Here is a 20011-nt window from a genome sequence, read left to right as displayed (position 1 = left end):
ATGGTCTTAGAAGTCACCTTAGGGAACCTGTAGTTAAATGCCCTCACTTTAAAGGTGAGAAAAAGAAGCTAAGAAAGTATCCAAATGACTTGTCCCAGATAACAAAACAGTTGGGAATCTGAGTTTAGAATCTATGCACTCTAGTACCCTTCTACTGCATCATGCTGCTATCAGATGACTTCTTCTGACTTCTTTTATGTCCTGCCATGAACCTGAGTGTGAAGGGATTATGAAGTATATTTCTTGTAAAGGTCTCTAATTAATAATAAGATAATGCTTTTATTGTGATATAAATAAATCAGAAAACAAGTGTTGAACAGGTTGGAGAAAATAGCAGCTGAATAGGCAGCAGTGTTGTGCACCTCCTCCTAGAGCCAAGCTAGAAAAGCAACTAAATCGAAGACCATCCACCCTGAATTAACAAATTAGACACAGCTGAGGAGAAAATTTTCAATAAAGAAGGGCAAAAAATGCCTAGAAAATGCTGCTTGCCAGCCATAACTTGTGTGGAACCAATACCATGCTCCAGCTGTGAGTGGTGCAGTACCTCTCAATAGGCTCTCAGATGTCTGCAGGGAGCATAAGCCACCAGAGTGAGCTCCCTAACCAGGTCTCTCACCAGCTTTCTGGGACCCAATGTCCTAGGGTCTGGCTTCAAGACATCTAGTGAGAGCAAGCCAAGGAGAACTCTGTGCCCCACCCCCACCCCAGACTCCAGAATTACGCTACTGGCCTAACCTGGAGCCACCCGGAGCCTACTCCCCCCCCCCCCCCCCAAGCCCCAGGACATGCTATTGTAGTGACCCGAAGCAGCCCAGAGCATACTCCAATCTTGACCACAGAGGAGCTCTGATTGTTCAACCCAGAACAATCCATGCCTGCTCCACCGCAGCCCCCAGTACAGTTCTGCCAGGGCCATCTGGAGCAACCCAGTGCTGACCTCACCCCAGGTGACAAGGCAGGGCAGACTGAGTGACCCAGGGCAACACACCCTATTCCACATTGAGGAAGAGCAAACTGGAGCAACCCAGAATGTGCCTCACTCTGAGCTATAAGAAAGCAGGGACTGTGTGGCTCAGAGGAGCCTACACCCATGTCACCCAGGGTCTTGCTTCTGGGCAATGTGGAGCAACCAGCACGTGTCCCACTCAGGCCACAGAGGATCTCTGATAGTGTGACCCAGAGCAACCTGCACCTGCTTCTCCCCAACCTCTGAGATAGTCCTGCAGGGGCTACCCAGAGCAATCTAGCACACGCCTCACTCTGAGTCATAAGAAAGTGGTGCCAGGTGGTTGAACTGGAACAAAATGGTTTGCCAAGTCAAGAGCCATAGGAGCATGCCACAAGTGCACTACCAGAGGTACCTAGGGTGTCACCCTGCCACAGGTGCTGGGGCCACACAGTGAATTGCATGCCAGAGGGCTCACAGGGAGTCACACATCAGAGGAACTGTGCACGTGCTCTCCTCACCCCAAGCATCTGAAGTAGACAACTGAGGGACCAGATCTGTGGGAGAAGGAGATACAACTCAGAGCAGAGACAATAAAGGCATGCTACTCAAGGAAGACCCAGCCTCTGGGCTAATGATTTCCAGACCATTTCCCTGATAGGATCTTCAACCTCTCAAACCCCAAGCAGGGTGCCCAGGGCCAGAAAAAAGAAAAGAAAAAAAGAAAAGAAAGAAAGAAGAAAAAAAACAAAACCCAGCAAAAATCGGAAGACAAAGAAACAACCTCCAAGGAAAGAAAATGAACTTTCTTGCCAGAAAATGAACTAAATGAAACATAGGCATGCAACATATCAGAAAAAGAATTCAGAGTAAGGGTTAGACAGTTTATAAATCAAATGGATGAAAAAATCGACAACTTATGTAAGAATCAGGATGAAACCAAGAATGAGATATCTACAGTAAAAAAAAAAAGAAAACAAACAAAAAATCACGATGGAGATAGACTAGAAGAAGTGGAGGACCAAATTAGTGAGTTAGAAGATAGAGCAGAAAACACACCCAATCTGAACAGCAATTGAAGAAAAAAATTAGAAAGCAGTGGGTGAGCCTAAGGGAGCTTTGAGACAACATGAAATGAGGTAGCATATGTATACTAGGGGTGCCAGAAGGACAAGAAAGGAGCAAGGATTAGAAAAGCTATTTGAAGAAATAATAACAGAAAACTTCCCTGATTTGGGGAAGAAAAATGTCACACAAGCACAGAGTCCCAAGCAAGATGAACCCAAAAAAGACCCAAACCAAGACACATCATAATTACAATGGAAAATGTTAATGACAAAGAGAGAATCTTAAAGGCTATAAGAGTGAGACAGAGGGTTACCTACAAAGGATCTCTCATTAGATTATCAAATGATTTCTCAAGAGAAACATATCAGGCCAAAAGGGAATGGAATGAAGAACAAAAAGTGATGCCAAGCAAGGGACTGAATCCAAGAATACTCTATCCAGCAAGGCTATCATTCAAAATTGAAGGGGAAATCAGGAGCTTCACAGACCAAAAAAAAAAAAAAAAAAAAAAAAAAAAAAAAAGAAGAAGAAGAAGAAGAAGAAGAAGAAGAAGAAGAAGAAGAAGAAGAAGGAGAAGAAGAAGAAGAAAAGGAAAGAAAGGCTAAGGGAGGTTATCACTAAGAAGCCAGCAATGCAAGAAATGTCAAAGGGACTGTTGTAAAAAGAAGAAACAGAAAGGGAAGAAGGAACACAGGTATAAAGAATAAAAATGTCCACAAACAAGTACCTATCAATAATAACCTTAAACATAAATGGACTAAATGCTCCAATCAAAAGACATAGAGTGGCTGAATGGATAAGAAAACATGACCATATACATGTCTATAAGGGACAAGAGACTCACAAAGACTGAAAATGAAGGGATGGAAAAATATTTTCCAGGCAAATGGAAATGAAAAAAAAAAAAAAAAAAGGCAAGCTGGGGTAGCAATACTTACTTCTGACAAAATAGACCTCAAAGTGAGGGCCACAATAAGAGATAAGGAAGTCCACTTTATAATACTAAAAGGATTGATGCAACAAGAGGATATAATTCTGGTAAACATATATACATCAAATGCAGGAACACCTAAATACATTTTAAAAATATTTCTGGAAGATATCAATGAAGGGATTGACAATAATATAATCAGAGTAGGGGACTTTAATACCCCATTAAAATCACTGGGTAAATCCTCTAGACAAAAAACCAGAAAAGACAAAGTAATCTTAATGACTCGAAGGTCAGATGGACTTAATCAACATCTTCAGAACATTTCATCCCAAAGCTACAGAATATACATTCTTCTCAAGTGCACATGGGACATTTTCAAAGATATACCCCATACTGATTGGGACACAAGCAAAATCTCTTCAAATTTAAGAAGATTGAAATAATATCAAGCATCTTCACAGATCACAATGGCATAATATTAGAAATAAACTACAATAAAAACAATCTCAAAAAATCAAACACTTGGAGACTAAATAGCATGTTATTAAACAACGAATGGGTTACTAAAGAGATCAAAGAAGAAATTAAAAATATCCTGGAAACAAATGACAATGAAAATACAGCAATCCAAAATCTATAGGACACAGTGAAAGCAGTCCTGAGAGGAAAGTTTATAGCACTACAGGCCTTTCTTAAAAACAAAACAAAACAAACAACAACAAAAAAACCCAAAAAACAAAAAAACAAGAAAAAACGGTGATAAATTATCTAACTCTACAACTTAAAGAATTAGAAAGAGTGCAACAAGAAAAGTCCAGAGTGAGCAGAAGAAAGGAAATAACAAAGATCAGAGCAGAAATAAATGACATAGAGATTTTTTAAAAAATGAAACCAAGAGCTGGTTTTTGAAAGAATAAACAAGATTGATGAAACTCTAGCGAGGGCAAAAACTAAAACCATATCCCAAGAACAGGAATAAGACAGGGATGCTCACTTTCACCACTCCTGTTTGATATAGTACTGGACATGCTAGCCATCGCAATCAGATAAGAAGAAGAAATAAAAGGCATACAAATTGGAAAAGAAGTAAAACTGTCATTATTTGCAGATGACATAATATTGTACATAGAAAACTCCATAAAAAAACACACACACACATAAACTACTAGATTTAATAAATGAATTCAGCAATATAGCAAGATACAAAACTAACACGCAAAATCTATGGGTTTTTTTTATATACCAATAATAAACTCTCAGAAAGAAACAAAATAACAATCCCATTTACCATGGCACCAAAAAAAAATTAAGATGTCTAGGAATAAACTTAACTAAGGAGGTAAAAGATTTAAACTCAGAAAACTACAGGCTATTGAAAAAAGATATGGAGGAAGATAAAAATGAAGAATATACTGTGTTCATAGATTAGTAGAATCAACATCATTAAAATGTTCATGCTACCAAAGGCAATTGAAAGATTTAATGCAAACCCCATTTAATGCAAACCAATGGCATATTTCAGAGACCTAGAACAAACTCTCCAAAAATTAATCTGGAATAAAAAAAGACCCTGGATAGCTGCAGCAATCTTTAGAAAGAAGAACAAAGTTGGAGGAATCACAATACCAGATATCAAGCTATATTTATTACAAAGCCACTGTTCTCAAAACCACCTGGTACTGGCACAAGAACAGACATATAGACCAATGGAACAGAACAGAGAACCCAGAAATCTACCCAAGCCATATGCTCAATTAATATTTGACAAAGGAAGCAAGAGTATACAATGGAGTAAAGATAGTCTCTTCAATAAATAATGTTGGGAAAATTGGACAAAAATAAACTCAAAACATGTTAAGAACTTAAATGTAAAACCAGAAACTATAAAAATCTTAGAAAAATCCACAGGCAACAAAATATCAGAGCTATGTCTTAGCAATATCTTTCCCGATACAGCTCCTAGGGCAGTGGAAATTAAGGATGAAATAAACAAAGGAAACTACATCAAAATAAAAAACTTCTGCACAGCAAAAGAAACCATCAACAAAACAATAAGAAAGATCATTGCATGGGAGAACATATTTGTCAATGTTATGTCCAATAAGGGCCTAATCACCAAAATTTATTAGAAATTAATACATCTTAACAAAAGGAAGATTAAAAAAAAACAATTAAAAAATGGGCAAAGGACTTAAATAGACTATTTTTGAAAGTGGACATACAGAAGGCCAAGAGACATATGAAAACATGCTAAAAGTCACTAATCATCTGAGATATGCAAATCAAAATGACAATGAGGTACCATATCACACCTGTAAGAATGGCTATCATCAATAAATCAACAAATGGCCAAAACCGGTTTGGCTCAGTAGATAGAGCATCAGCCTGCAGACGCAAAGGTCCCAGGTTCAATTCCGGTCAAGGGCATGTACATTGGTTGCGGGCACATCCCTTGTGGGGGTTGTGCAGGAGGCAGCTGGGTTGATGTATCTCTCTCATCAATGTTTCTGGCTCTCTATCTCTCTCCCTTCCACTCTGTGAAAAATCAATAAAATATATTTTTAAAAAACTTTAAAAATAAAATAAATAAATAAATCAACAAATGACAAGTGCTGGTGAGGATGTGGAGAAAAAGGAACCCTCATGCACCGCTGGTGGGAATGCAGACTGGTGTAGCTACTGTGGAAGGCAGTATGGAGTTTCCTCAAAAAATTAAAAATGGAACTCAATGAAAAAAGAGATGGAGGAAACTCAATTAAAAAACCATTTGACCCAATGATCCCACTTCTATAAATATATCCTAAGAAACCCAAAATACCAATCAGAAATAATGTATGCACCCCTATGTTCATAGCAGCACAATTTACAATAGCTAACATTTGGAAACAACCTAAGTTCCCATCAGCATGAGTGAATTAAAAAATGGTGGTACATCTATACAATGGAATACTACACTGCTGTAAAAAAAGAAAAGAACTCTTACCATTCACAACAGCATGGATGGATATGGAGAGCATAATGCTAAACAAATTAAGCCAGTCAGAGAAAGATAAATATCACATGATTTCACTCATTTGTGGAATATAATGAACAACATAAAGTAATGAACAAAAATAAATCCAGAGACAGAGAAGTACCGAACAGACTGTCAAACTTTAGAGGGAAGCCACCAGAGATTGGGGGTGGGTTAAGAGATCAACCAAAGGACATGTATGCATGCATATAAGTATAACCAATGGACACTAGGGAGGCAAGAGCATGTGCTGGGGAGTGCAGGTGGCCAGGGAGAAATGAACGGGGCGGGGGGGAGGGGGAAGGAGACATGTAATACTATGTGTAATAGTTTAAGTAATAAAGAATTAAAAAAAAGAAAGCAAGTGTTCCTTCTAAATTAACTATATAAATTAGACACTAAATTCCCTATAATATAGAGTGGATTTGTGTATCATGTATGAGGATTAGAGTGGATGATTTCAAAGGCTTTATTCCCATTGTTTTAGATTTATGCTATACATTTGCATATGTTATTCTGTCTTCCTGAAATGCCCTTCCTCCAGCTCACCATGCTTAATTCCAGAGGGCATCATTCATTTTAAGAAATTGTTAATTATAATCCCTATAACTATGTCACTTGATGGGACAACTGATTGATGTTTCTCTCTCATCATTGATGTTTCTATCTTTCTTTCCCTCTTCCTTCCTCTCTCTAAAATCAATAAAAAACATACTTAGATAATAATTTTTAAAAAATGGGCAAGCCAACCCACAACTTCAAAAGATTAGTAAATTCTTTGAATAGCTTGTATTTATTTATAAATGAATATATGTATATATTTATATTTATTTACATATTATTTATATATTTTTATATAGTCTTTATAGTATTATTTTGTAGAATTATTCTTTGTAAAATATATTTTATATATTCTATAATCAATAAGAAAAAGACAACACACAAAAAATATTTAAGCCAGAGAAGCCATGATTAGGTATCTCACAGAAAAGGAAACAAATGACCAAGTAGCTCAATTTCATTAATAGTCATCAAAATGCAAATTAAAATACATTACAATATTTTGCCCATCAACTAAATAGGTAAAATAAAAAGCCACACTATATCATGTGATAAAAAGGGTGTGGAACTACTGGAACTCATACATACTACTAATGGCAAAGTACCAATGTTTCAGAACACCATTTGAGATTGTCTGGTACAGTTAAGTATCAACATACCCTGTGCCCAGCAATTCCCCTGTGAAGTGTATACTATAGGAACCCCTGTATGTATGCACTAGGAAAACTGCACAATAACATTCACAGCAGCATCACTTAAAATAACAAAAACACAAGAAAAAAGCCACATGCCCACCAACAATCAAAGAAGTGCAATATGTCATACAATTGAATATAACAGTGAAATTATTTATAAACAGATTCCCAAGAACAGAGTTGATATTCATAGTATCTACAGGGCACAGACAGTGGTCAGTCAGAATGGAGGTCTGCCCAAACCAGGAGAAAGCCAGCAGATGCTGTGCCATGTATGCTAGCTTAATACTAAACATGAAAAGTGAGTTGCAGAAGTAAACAAAATAGTAGGATCCCAAGTATTTATGTATCCCACAAAAACATGAAAAATTAAAGATTAAGTAGATTAGGAGACTTAGAAACACATAAAGAAAAGTAATGGAGCCCTAGCATGTTTTGTTAAGTGGTTAGAGCATCAGCCTGCAGCCTAAAGGGTCAGGAGTTCAATTCCTGTCAAGGACACATAGTTCAGTTTCATGCTTGATCCACGCCCTGGTCAGCAACCAATCTATGTCTCTCTCTCACGTCGATTTCTAACTCTCTCTGTCTCTCCCCTTCCCTTCTACTCTCTTTAAAAATCAATGGGAAAATATCCCTTGGTGAGGATTAACAAAACAGAAAAGTAATAGAATAATAGATGTCAAACTCAAGGCAGCAGTTATCTCAGAGGGATCAGTGAACAGGTGAGATAAGATGAGGAGGACACCAGAGTATTTCTTTCTTAAACTATGTGTAGGATACACACAAGAGTGTTCACTGTGTATTATTCTTTATACCTTACACATATACTTACTATTCTTTAATATATACTCAATATCCTATATGGTAAGACAGGAATATGCTAATTATCCATTACACCGTAATGTCACAACCAATCTATAAGTGGTGGAGGGCAACAGGAGGGTCGAGCAGTGAGCTATGAACAGCAGAGAGCTACCAGTGGTGATGGGCAGATGGCCAGCTGAGGCAAACAGCAGGGAGCTAATAGCACAGATTCTTGCACAAGGCTACTAGTAAGTTTAATAATAAAAAGCAATCTTTAAAAAGCATGAGTAATTGCCCTAGATAGTTTTGCTCAGTGGATGGAGTGTCGGCCTGTGGACTGAAGGGTCTCAGGTTTGATTCTGGTCAAGGGCATATGCCTGGGGCTTGATCCCCAGTAGGAAGCAAGTAAGAGACAGCCAATCAATGATTCTCTCTCATCGTTGATGTTTCTATCTCTCTCTCTCCCTTCTTCTTTCCTCTCTGAAATCAATGAAAACATTTTTAAAAAGAATATTAAAAATCATTTTTTAAAAGACTTGAATGACTTACAGAATAAAATCTGAATCCTGATTTTAGCTTTTATTAGCAGAATTAGGCAACTTGCTTAATCTTAGGGTCTCAATTTCCTCCTCTGTAAAATGGGGGTGATGAAAGGAGCAAATGTAAAAAGATGAACACACATATGGGTGGGATTGTGTTTCTAACATCTCCTCATCCACACTTCCAATGTCAAACAGATAGACTATCTATTTGTCATGGCCTGAGGAAGTTCTCTATTCTCTCTTATTAATGCTGAGATTCAGAGGTGGTCGCCATGCCCACTTGCTTTGCATCCTAATCATAGCAATTGAAGGTAAATGCAAGTCTTTCTTCTCTTCCCCCTAACTGAGAGCTCCAATGGGAATGCAGAACAAAGGAACCAGTACTTACTCTGTAGATACTGGAAGGACGCGTGGGGCCCTAGGAGAGAATGGGAAAAAGTAGGTAAGTGGTCTCTCTCAGAACCCAAATGGACCCTAAACATAGATGTTATGTTGTATAATTACTAGTTCTTGTATAATTACTTATTGATTATTGTATTACTTTCCATATGAATAACTAAATCTACTTTTGCCCCACCCTATATTACCATTTTTTTATTGAGCCACCACTTGTAGATTGGCTGCTTGTGGTTATAGTTTAAATGTTTTAATTCTTAGTTCTGTGACCATTATAATTTCTAGTCTGAGCTTTCCACTTACATTTGAAAGGTAAATTATTTACCATAATTAATAGTGTACCACACTGAAAACCTAGACAAAACTGGCAACTGGATGGAATCCTTGCTTTTTTCTCTCTCTTCAGTTATAATTGACTGTGAATTCGGTTCCTATGCAACACCAAACGGTCAGACTGTTTATCTGTTTTTCCTATGGAGTAATAATGAGATACAGAAATGAGTCCCAATGAATGGCCCTCAGGTACACTCTTCTACTCTGGGAGACTCACTAGTAATAATAAGTAGGTCACCTACATGAAACTACTTTCTGTTAAAGGGAGAGAAGTGGGGAAGGTAGATGCAGTCAATATTTATTGGGCTTCCAGTATGTGCCAGGCTGCAAGCCCAGGTTCTCTTATTTCATTTAATCCCACTACAATCAGGAGAAGTAGGAATAACTATTCCAGTTTCACAACCAGCAGAGACTTAATAACCTAACCAGGGTCTCATAGCTGGTGTTTATGTAGACATCTGTCCCCATGTGGTAGAAAAAAAAAGATGGTATTTAGCAATGGAATGATTTAAAGGATAAGATAAAAGAGAAATAACACAAGTACCTAATCTTCCAGTGCTGAAATGGAAAATGTGTCTTAAGCATGCCATCAGATATACTGTGTAGCACTTACTCAGCAATTGTCAGGGAAATTGTAAAGTAGCATACTAACTTAACAGAGCTCCCTCCCTGAGGTCTCTCTCAGGTTCTTCTTCTGAGATGGCCAATCCTGAGACCCTACAGTTGTGCTTGCTCCTCAAGTCCCATAAGCCGACTGTGAGGCAACTCAGTGTTCTTTGAATAGAGGTACAGAAGAGTTAAAACTCTTCCAACTGACTAACTGAGACAACTGAGCTCCTTAGGAGAGTGTGTTCTCTGCACTCTAACATAGAGCATTTTCCTGCAGGGCAGAGAGAGCCAGGGTAACCAAGAGCCATTATGAGAGTTCTATGATTCTTGACAGCTAAGCAAGGATGCAGACTCTCCATAGACATCAAACACAAAGGATTCTCTATCATAGATGGATCTTTAATACTTTACCATGTTTTAAATAAGTGGAATGGTTCATTTTTAAAGGAATTGTATATTACTATTTACTGTATATTATTATCTCTCTCTAATATACACAAATGTATATATATATGCTATTATATATAATAAAAGAGTAATATGCAAATTAACCATCACTCTGCTACACCCATCAGCCATGCCCATCAGTTAATCAGAGCAAGTATGCAAATTAACTCCATCCAAGATGGCTGCAGCCACAGAGAGCAGGAGGAAGCCTTGGGTTTCCCTGGCAAAGGAGGAAGCCAAGCTTTCCACACACCCTGGTGGGCCCAGGCCTCCTCTCAAGGTACAAAGTCTCAATTATAGAAGGTAAATAAATTTCAACAGAAATGGCGACAGCCACAGAGCTGGAAGAACAGGAGGCTAGGGTTGCCCTGGGTGATGGATGAAGCCAAGCTTTTGCAGCTCTGGCCAGCTCAGGCCTTCACTCCAGGCTACAAAGTTTCAATTATATAAGATACATAAATTCCAACATAAATGGCTGCCACCATGGAGCGAGTAGGATGATTGGCTCTGCTCCAGGCTACAAAGTTCCAATTGTACCATGTTTCCCCAAAAATAAAACATCCTCCAAAAATGAGACCTACTTACAGGTTTCCTTCTGAGTGAAATATAAGGCATCCCCCCCGAAAATAAGACCCTCCTAGGCTCTGTCTCAGAGTGAAAATTAATTTACCGTAAACTGGTTGCTGGGGCCGCCCCGACTGACATCTAGCAACCAGTGACATTATGAGGAGTCCTGACCTCACTGCTGTGTGGAGGCGGAGCGGAGGTCGGAGTGAGCTGTGAGCATGGGGCAGGAGAGAGGAGGAGACTTTCGCAGATGCATGTAGAAGAACAGGAGGATTAGAGCGGATGGGACGCGGTGAAGGTGGTGAGTGCTGGTCTGTCTCTAGTAACACTACCTGATGCTCGAGGCCACCCTCATGATGACTGAAGGTTCTCAGTCAGTGGCAGACCCTGCTCCAGCCCAGATCCAGGCCCCAGCAAGCCCAGTGACAGTCTCCAGGCAGGCCCCAGGGGGTAAATGTCTGATAAAGTGGTAGGGGGGGATGTCTGGTGAAGGTGTTCAGTGGCACAGGGGTGGGGGGAGGGAGATCACCTAAAATGACACAGGAGGATCAGAGGGGGCAATCAAATGACACAGGAGGATCAAAAGGGGTTACTACAATGGTAATACCCCCTCTGATTCTCCTGTGCCATTTTGATTCCCCCCTCTGATCCCCCCTGTGTCATTTTAAGTGATCCCCCTCCCCCCACCTTGATACCCCAATTCCTTTTCTTTACCCCTAGAAATGAGCGCAAAAAGAAAAAAACTACTCTGTGGAGTACAAGAAAGGAATCGTGGAAGACTCTTGGGGCCAAACTCTTACTGCTTTCTGCAAAGAGAAGATATTGAGTATCCGATTGGTCCAAAAATGGCGAGCAGAGTATGGTAATCTTGAACAAGTGAACAAGGGAAATGCTAAAAAGCGCAAGTGTGGATCAGGTCGGCAACCATTATTTTCTGAGCTGGAAGACCTGATCTGTGAATGGGTTGTTGACAGGAGAGCAAAGGCTTTGGTTGTGAATAGGGCTCAGATTCAAGAATTTGCCCTTGCAATGGCACCACAGTTTGACATAGCCCCCTGAAGACTTAAAAGCATCACAACACTGGCTGGATAATTTCCTTCAGCGAAGTGAACTGTCTTTAAGAAGATCTACCAGTACAACATTGTTTAGGTTGGAAGATACTCAAGTTATTAAGCGAGCACTTGCATTCAAGTCCTTTATTAATGATGCTGACTTCTCTAAATACAATCTTTCCAACATGATTGCTATGGATGAAACTGCAGTGTTTATGGGCCAATCATCTCAAACAACAATTGAACAGCGGCGTGCCTCCTTAGTGTACATTCCCTCCACTGCTTACGAAAGTGCTCGTGTTTCCTGTATTTCAGCAATTAGTCTGGATGGCACTAAAATCCCACCTTTAATCATTTCTAAGGGCAAGAAGGAAAAGATTGAACATGTTTTGGGCATTTTTATTCTTGAAACTAAAAAAGCCTGGGCCACACAAGCAGTTATAAGGAAGTGGGTCGATTTAATGCTGCCACTTGTTATGCGAGGGAGCCAAAGAGGTCTGCTAGTCTGGGATGCAGCCAGCACTCACCGCGCTAAAGACATGAAGACATTTCTTCACGAAAGAAAAATAGATCAGATAATGATTCCCGCAGGATTGACGGCCTATCTCCAGACTCTTGATATTGCAATAAGCAAGCCATTCAAAGACAATTTGCGCATGGAAATTAATGACTACATTGAAAATAGAATGGAGAGAAATCAGCGTGGAAACTTTGTGAAACCTAAACTGCAAGAAGTTGTGACTTGGGTGAAGAATTCATGGGAGAAAATCACTGACAGTTGCATTGCAAATGCACTGCGAGCAGGCTACCTTGACAAGAAGTACTCATTTAAAGACAGTGCTATTGCTAAACATGAGATTTGGTCCACTGATTCTGAAAGAAATGGAGTCACAAGAAATTCACCAGGAAATTCAGGAATTGGATTGTTATGATGACATGATTGTCATTGAATAAATGAGTAAATTCTTGATACTGTAGGATTCACAGTTTGTCTGGTTTGTGTTGACAACTACCGTACTACCGTACCGTATACAGGTAATAAATTTCCTTTATTTTCATTTAACAATAAATGTGTACCATATTCTTCTTCATGGAAAAATAAGACATCCTCTGAAAATAAGACCTAGCGTATCTTTGGGAGCAAAAATTAATATAAGACACTGTCTTATTTTCAGGGAAACAGGGTAGAAGATAAATAAATTCCAGATACCAGGGCCTCTGCTTGGGTTGCTGGGGAGAGTGGCTGACTTGCAAACTACCACAGGCCCCTTGCCCAGGCCGACCCACGCCCCAAGGGAACCTTCCCCCTGATCCAGGACACCCTTCAGGGCAAATCAGCTGGCCCCCATCCATGCACCAGGCTCTATCCTATCTAATAAAAGAGTAATATGTAGATTGACCATCACTCCAACACACAAGATGACTTCCCCCATGTGGTCAAAGTTCCTGCCCCATGTGGCCACAAGATGGCCACCACAAGATGGCCAGCAGAAGAGAGCAGTTGGGAGGGCCCAGGCCTGCAAGGGAGGGCAGTTGTGGGCAATCACGCAAGCAGAAGAGGGCAGTTGAGAGAAACCAGGCCTGCATGAGAGGGCAGTTGAGAGGGACCAGGCCTGCAAGGGAGGGCAGTTGGGGATCATCAACCCTTCAGGGGAGGGCAGTTAGGGTCGAACAGTTTGAGGGCAAACAGGCTGGCAGGCGAGCAATTAGACATCAATCAGGCTGGCATGGGAGTGTTTAGGGGGTGATCAGGCTGGCAGGCAGAAGCTGTTAGGGGCAATCAGGAAGGAAGGCAGGTGAGCAGTTGGGAGCCAGCAGTCCTCAATTATGAGGGATGTCTTACGAGGATTGGGCCTAAACAGGCAGTTGGACATCCCTCAATGGGTCCCAGATTGGAGAGGGTGTAGGCTGGCCTGAGGGACACCTCCCCCTCTGCCCTGTGCACAAATTTTGTGCACTGGGCCTCTAGTATATATATAAAACCCTAACATGCAAATAGACCAAATGGCGAAACAACCAAACAACTTAAAAACTGGTTGCTATGACATGTGCTGACCACCAGGGGGTGCACATGGAACATGGTGGCCATCAGCAGCAGGCGACAGAGTATGGGACATGGCAATCATTGGCTGTGGTTTGATGGTGGGGCAGGTGAGTGGGAGTGCCAGAACAAGGCGTGGTGCCAATCACTGTCATTGGGGTTAGCCTCTAGAGTAGGGGTGTCGAACTCAATCAGAGAAGGGGCCAAAATCTAAAATCCAGCCTAAATCGCGGGCCGAATGGTTTACTGAACAGTCATAAACTGACAATGTCATAAACTGACAGCGGAGTGCAGTGATGACAGCGCGGTGCGGGCCACATTGCAAGGCCTGGCCGGCCGGATTTGGCCCACGGGCCTTGTGTTTGACACATGTGCTCTAGAGGTTACTGAAAATTCTTTGCTCCTGTGTGCCACGATCCTGCCTGGCACTTGCGTGGCGCTGGGCCTGATTGCTCTGCGCTGTCAACGGGTGCAAGCGGCAGCTGCCAGCCCCAATAATTTCTCAGGGATTCTTCACTCACCCTGCTCCTGAGGGGCAATTGGGGCCACATCTGCCACTCACACCCACCCTACTCACACCTACTGCTGGTGCTGGCCCGAATTGCTCTGCACCCTCAGTCAGCACATGGGAGCAGCAGTGGCAGGAGCAGGGTTACTGGCAGACAGGGAACTCAAGGCTGCAGAGGGCTGACCGGGTGGGGGCATGGAGGATGGGCCGACACCCGCCCCTGTGCCCACTATAGCCTCATGACATACAGTTCCTTTTTAGGTGCACGAATTCATGCGCTGGGCCCCTATTAATAATATAATTATGTTACTATTACAAATATTAATAATCATATATTACTGAATACTAAATTAAGACATGTTGTCTTAAAGCCAGGTGAAATTATTAAACAATCACATTTAATAAATTCCCTTAGCTGAAATACTACCAAGACTCATACAGAACTATTTAATTATTATAAACATATTTATAACATATTAAATATCATGAAATAAATATAAATTATTATTAATTTATTTAAATATAAAAACATTTCAACACCTGCTTAGGGAAGTTGATATGCTGAGATTCATAATTTGCTCATCTTCACTATTGTTTTAGGTGAAAAGGTTGTAATTCATTCTTTTCATTCTCATTAATATAATGAGAACTGAAACTCTAGCTTTTATGTTTTGAGGACAGTTATTGACTTGTTTGCATTTCCTTACTTAAGCCTATTCAATTCATTGGATGATAAGTCAATTGGGAGAAAATAAATAGATGGTGAAAAGCCATTTATTTAGGCCCATTAGAATAATTGCCAATGTAAAGATAATAATTATAAGTTCAAATGGTATTTTAAGTGATATTGTCAATTTGCCAGTAGTTATCATAAAATACAACATAAATGAGTTTATCTTCAGTGTGATTTTTTATTTCAATTTTTACAATTCTTGTCACTGGAACTGCAACAGAATTTACTTTCCTTATGATTAATATAAGTATTGTATATTAAGGAATTGTATACAACAACATTTACCAGAGTTGACATTATTCAGCAAAAGGCATGGGATAGAGTGGTTAAGGATATGGGTTCTAGGCCCCCAAGTCTTCATGATGATACCACTCTCTTCCCCAAGTGAAATTCTAGGACCCTTACCTTTACAAAGGTGAGATTTGGTTTCTTTTTTGATTTCAATGTTGGGAAGGATTTAAAACTGCCTTTGTTTGGCTTTTTTGCATCCATTTTAGTCCTGTAGAGGGAGAGTAAAAAAAATCAATTGGCAGTAGGAGCAAAATGTAAGTAATGGCTCCCAACTGCAGAGATGCAAAGAATTAGTGGAAATGTAAATTAGCGCAGTCACTATAGAAAGCAGTATGTAATCTCCTAAAAAAAAAATTGGAATAGAGTTACCATAGGGTCTAGTAATGCCTCCTTGAATATTTACCTGAAAAATATTAAAACATTTATTCATTAAAATATATACACCACTATGTTCATTGAAGCATTATTTACAATTGCCAAGATAAGGGAAATAACCTAAGTGTCCATGGACTAATGATTGGATAAAGAAGATGTGGTACATTTCTACAATGGAATCTTACACAGCCATACAATATGAGATATTGCCATTTGCAATATGTGAATAAATCTTGAGATTATTGTGCTAAGTAAAATAAGTTAGACAGTGAAGGACACTAATCATACAATTTCACTCATATGTGCAATATAAAACAAACTAGCAAATCAAACAAAATCAAACTCACTGATACAGACAACAGAATGGTGGTTACTAGAGGGGAAGGAGAGTAGATGGAGGGCAAAGTGGGTAAAGGGGGACAAACTTATAGTAATGGAAGAAAAAGACTTCAAGTAGTGAGCATGCATCAGGGTACAAAGATATCAAATTATAATCTTGTACACCTGAAAATTATAGAATGTTATTAACCAGTGTCATTCCAATACATAAAAAATATACTAATTAAAGGGAAAAAAAGACTATATGTGTTTGAATTTTGCCTGCCATTCACTGGTTTATGGTTATGACTAGTTAACTCCACTTGAATCACAATTTCTCCCTCTGTAAAATGCTTGGGGTACAACAATCACTATTGGGTTCTGGGCCCCCAAGTCTTTGTGATGTGCCATTCTCTTCCCCAAATGAAATTCCAGGATCCTTACCTTTACAAAGATGATATCTGTTTTTTTTGTTTTGTTTTGTTTTGTTTTTGTTTTTTCTTTTTTCCCCCCCAATATGGATGGATGTCAAACTGCCTTTGCTTGGCTTTTTTGCATATATTTTAGTCCTGTAGAGGAAGAGTAAAAAAATCAATTGGCAGTAGGAGCAAAATGTAAGTAATGGCCCCCAAATGGGGTAGGCCTAAAGAACATGTGGCAGGCTTGGAGGAAAAAGCATGGCAGGCCTAAAAGCAGTGGCTGAGTCTCTGCTGCTCCTTTTGTTTCCCTTATGACAACTGTGGAGGGGAGACATCCTACTGTAGCATTAGTCCTGTGCTCAGGGAGAGGGTGATAAAAGCCAGGGGAAGATGACTTACTGAGGTGGTGAGCAGCTAGGACACCTACAGAAAGAACTATTTCCCCTAGTTAACTGCAAAGTAAATCATTTTTTTGTCACAAATACCTTTTGTTCTAAAATATAGATATAATAATGGTTACTTGGTAGCTTAATGTCTATAGAGAAAGGGCAAATAATTGGTAGAAATGCTGTTCCTGGATCTCTTTTGGCCTCTTTGTACCTTCTTCATTCAGAGCACAGCTCTACAAATAAAGAACTCACTGCAAGATGAAAAAAATAATTCACATAAGCATATGGAGTCTAGTTAAAGTGGTGATATATGTAAAAGGAAGGTAGCATCTTAGAGAGCTCTTATGCCACTGGCATAATTCTACTCTGTTAGCGGGCCACTGTGAAACTCCAGTATCCTGGAAGTCCCTTTTCAGCCCCTAAGACTAGAAAGAATCAAGGGAATTAAGAGTACACAAAATAGGGACAGAACAGGAATCAATGCAAATGCTATCACAGCTTCTGCAAAGCACTCTATTAGTTCTTGTAGACATAGTGACAGAATCACAATTTTGAAGTTATTCAGAGAACTGAAAACATCACAGCAACATTGAGCATATGGTAATGTCAAAAAATAAAAAAAAGTACTTGTCTATATATGAGAAGTTTAAAAATATGTCACATATGTATTATGATATGTGAGATAGTAATTTTTAACATGAGGTAAATCTTTATGTCTGTCCATAATATATTGAGTAAATACAGAAAAATATGGATCATATTCTATCTTTATAGAATAAAAGGGTAATATGCAAATTGACCAGCACTTTAACATACAAGATGACCACCCCCATGTAGTCAAAGATGGCTGCCTCATGTTGACACAGATGGCCACCATAATATGGCCAGCAGGGGAGGGCAGTTGGGAAGGAACAGACCTGCAAGGAACGGCAGTTGGGAGGTGATCAGGCTGGCAGGGCAGGGCAGTTAGGCTGTCCGGGCCAGCAGAGAAGGGTAGTTGGGGGTAAACAGGTCTGCAGAAGAGGGTAATTAAGGGTAACCAGGCCTGCAGGGGAGGGCAGTTGGATGGGGGGGAACACCAGGCCTACAGAGGAGGGAAGTTGGGGGGAGGGGGGAAGGGACCAGGCCTGCAGGGGAGGACAGTTAGGGGCGACCAGGAAGGGCAGTTAGGGGCAATTGGACTGGCAGGGGAGCAGTTAGGTATCGTTCAGGCTGGCTGGGGAGTAGTTAGGGGGTGATCAAGCAGGCAGGCAGGCGAGCGGTTGGAAGCCAGCAGTCCTGGATTGTGATAGGGATGTCTGACTGCCTGTTTAGGCCCAATCCTGCTGGGACATTCCTCAAGGAGTCCCAGATTGGAGAGGGCACAGGCTAGCTGAGGAACACACACAAATTTCATGCACTGGGCCTCTAGTGATTCCATATTTACCTAAAAAAACACACACAAGATATTTGCTTTTCTTTATCATGTATATTGAAGGATCTAGAAAAAAAATAACTGTAAAACATTTAATGAGAAGTGGGGTTGGGGAAGGTAGGTTGGAACATTAATTTTAACGCGCGTGCATGCACACACATACACAAACACACTAACAGAATTTTCAAGAGAACATGCAAAAGTCCTATGCAGAGGCAAGCAAAAGTAATAGTTGATTCTCGGCAAATGATCATGGTTTTACCTCTCCCTCCCCTTCATTCCTTTCTACAAACATTTGCTTAAACAATTCTCCTGGTACACATGACGTGGCCTCTGCCTTTAAGGAGAGCTCATTCTCCAGGAGGGAGACCCCTGGAGACAGGCTGTTAGGGTGCTGGAGACCAACGCACCAGCAGAGGTCTGGGCAAAGAGCTAACAGCACACTTCAGGGTGGTGACTAACTTTGTTGGGAATGCTGAGGAAGTCTTCACACCTGACTGCGTAGGGTAGAACTGTCCTTGAAGAATGAACAGGACAGGCACAAAGTCAAGGGCAGATGGAAGAGACTGCAAAATACAAAAGTATAAAAAAGCATTGCCTTTTCAAGAAACTTTGAGTCGTTGGACATTGCTGGTAGAGGGCCAGAGAAGGGGTTAGATTGTAAAATGTCATATAGTCCATGTAGGACATTGAGGGCTGTGTGGCTATTCTAAGGGTGACAATACCAGCTTTGTATTTTAGGTCCATCTCCCTGACAATTCCACAGAGCGTGGTTAGGAGAGCTCAGGCAGAAACACAAAGGATCATAAAAAATACTATATTCCAAAACAAGCTGAGCAATCTGAATGAAATAGACATATCCATAGAAAAATACAATTTTTCAAAACTCAATCAGGAAGATTCAGAAAACCTGAATAGGCCCATAACAACTGATGAAATTGAAACAGTAATAAAAAAAACTCCCAGCAAACAAAAGCCCTGGCCTGGAAGGCTTCATAGGGGAAGTACATAAACATTCAAAGAAGGACTAACACCTATACTCCTCAAACTATTCCAAAATATCCAAGAGAAAGGAGCACTTGCAAGCTCTTTTAATAAGGCTACAATTAGCCTAATTCCAAAACTTGATAAAGACACTACAAATAAAGATAATTGCAAGCCAATATCTCTAATGAACATAGATGCTAAAATCCTCAACAAAATATTAGCAAATTGAATCCAGCAATACCTTAAAAAGATCATAGCCCTGGCTGATTTGGCTCAGTGGATGGAGCATCAGCCTACGGACTGAAGGGTCCCAGGTTTGATTCCAGTCAAGGGCATATGCCCAGGTTGTGGGCTTGATCTCCAATGGGGGGCATGCAGGAGGCAGCCAATCAATGTTTCTCTCTCATCATTGATATTTCCATTGCCCTCTCCCTTCCTCTCTGAAATCAATACAATATATATTAATATTAAAAATAAAAACGATCATACACCACGACCAAGTGGAATTTATTCTGGAGATGCAAGGCTGGTACAGCATTCACAAATCAATAAATGTGATACATCAT

At 40.2% G+C, this 20011-nt stretch overlaps 1 protein-coding gene across 4 annotated transcripts in view; it reads right to left on the bottom strand.

Annotated features, from left to right (window-relative positions):
- The window catches only part of DYRK4 (dual specificity tyrosine phosphorylation regulated kinase 4), a 66646-nt gene that overhangs the window by 36607 nt on the left and 10028 nt on the right, over positions 1–20011 (bottom strand). For 2 of the 4 annotated variants that reach the window (XM_084880337.1, XM_084880334.1), the window contains exons 2-4: positions 16681–16805; positions 15658–15751; positions 8955–8984 (exon numbers count right to left, since the gene is read on the bottom strand). In XM_084880337.1, coding sequence (XP_084736463.1) covers positions 8955–8984; positions 15658–15744 — 117 coding nt within the window. In that variant the 5' untranslated portion in view covers positions 15745–15751; positions 16681–16805. Of the gene's footprint in view, positions 1–8954; positions 8985–15657; positions 15947–16680; positions 16806–20011 lie in introns of those variants that run through there. The other 2 variants (XM_084880336.1, XM_084880335.1) reach the window with 2 other exon arrangements.

The sequence above is a fragment of the Pipistrellus hanaki genome (genome assembly GCF_964339955.1).
Source record: "Pipistrellus hanaki genome assembly, chromosome: 3".
Taxonomy (NCBI): Eukaryota; Metazoa; Chordata; class Mammalia; order Chiroptera; family Vespertilionidae; genus Pipistrellus; species Pipistrellus hanaki.
Note: the sequence above shows the minus strand (reverse complement) of the source record. Positions and strands in the feature narration are given on the sequence as shown.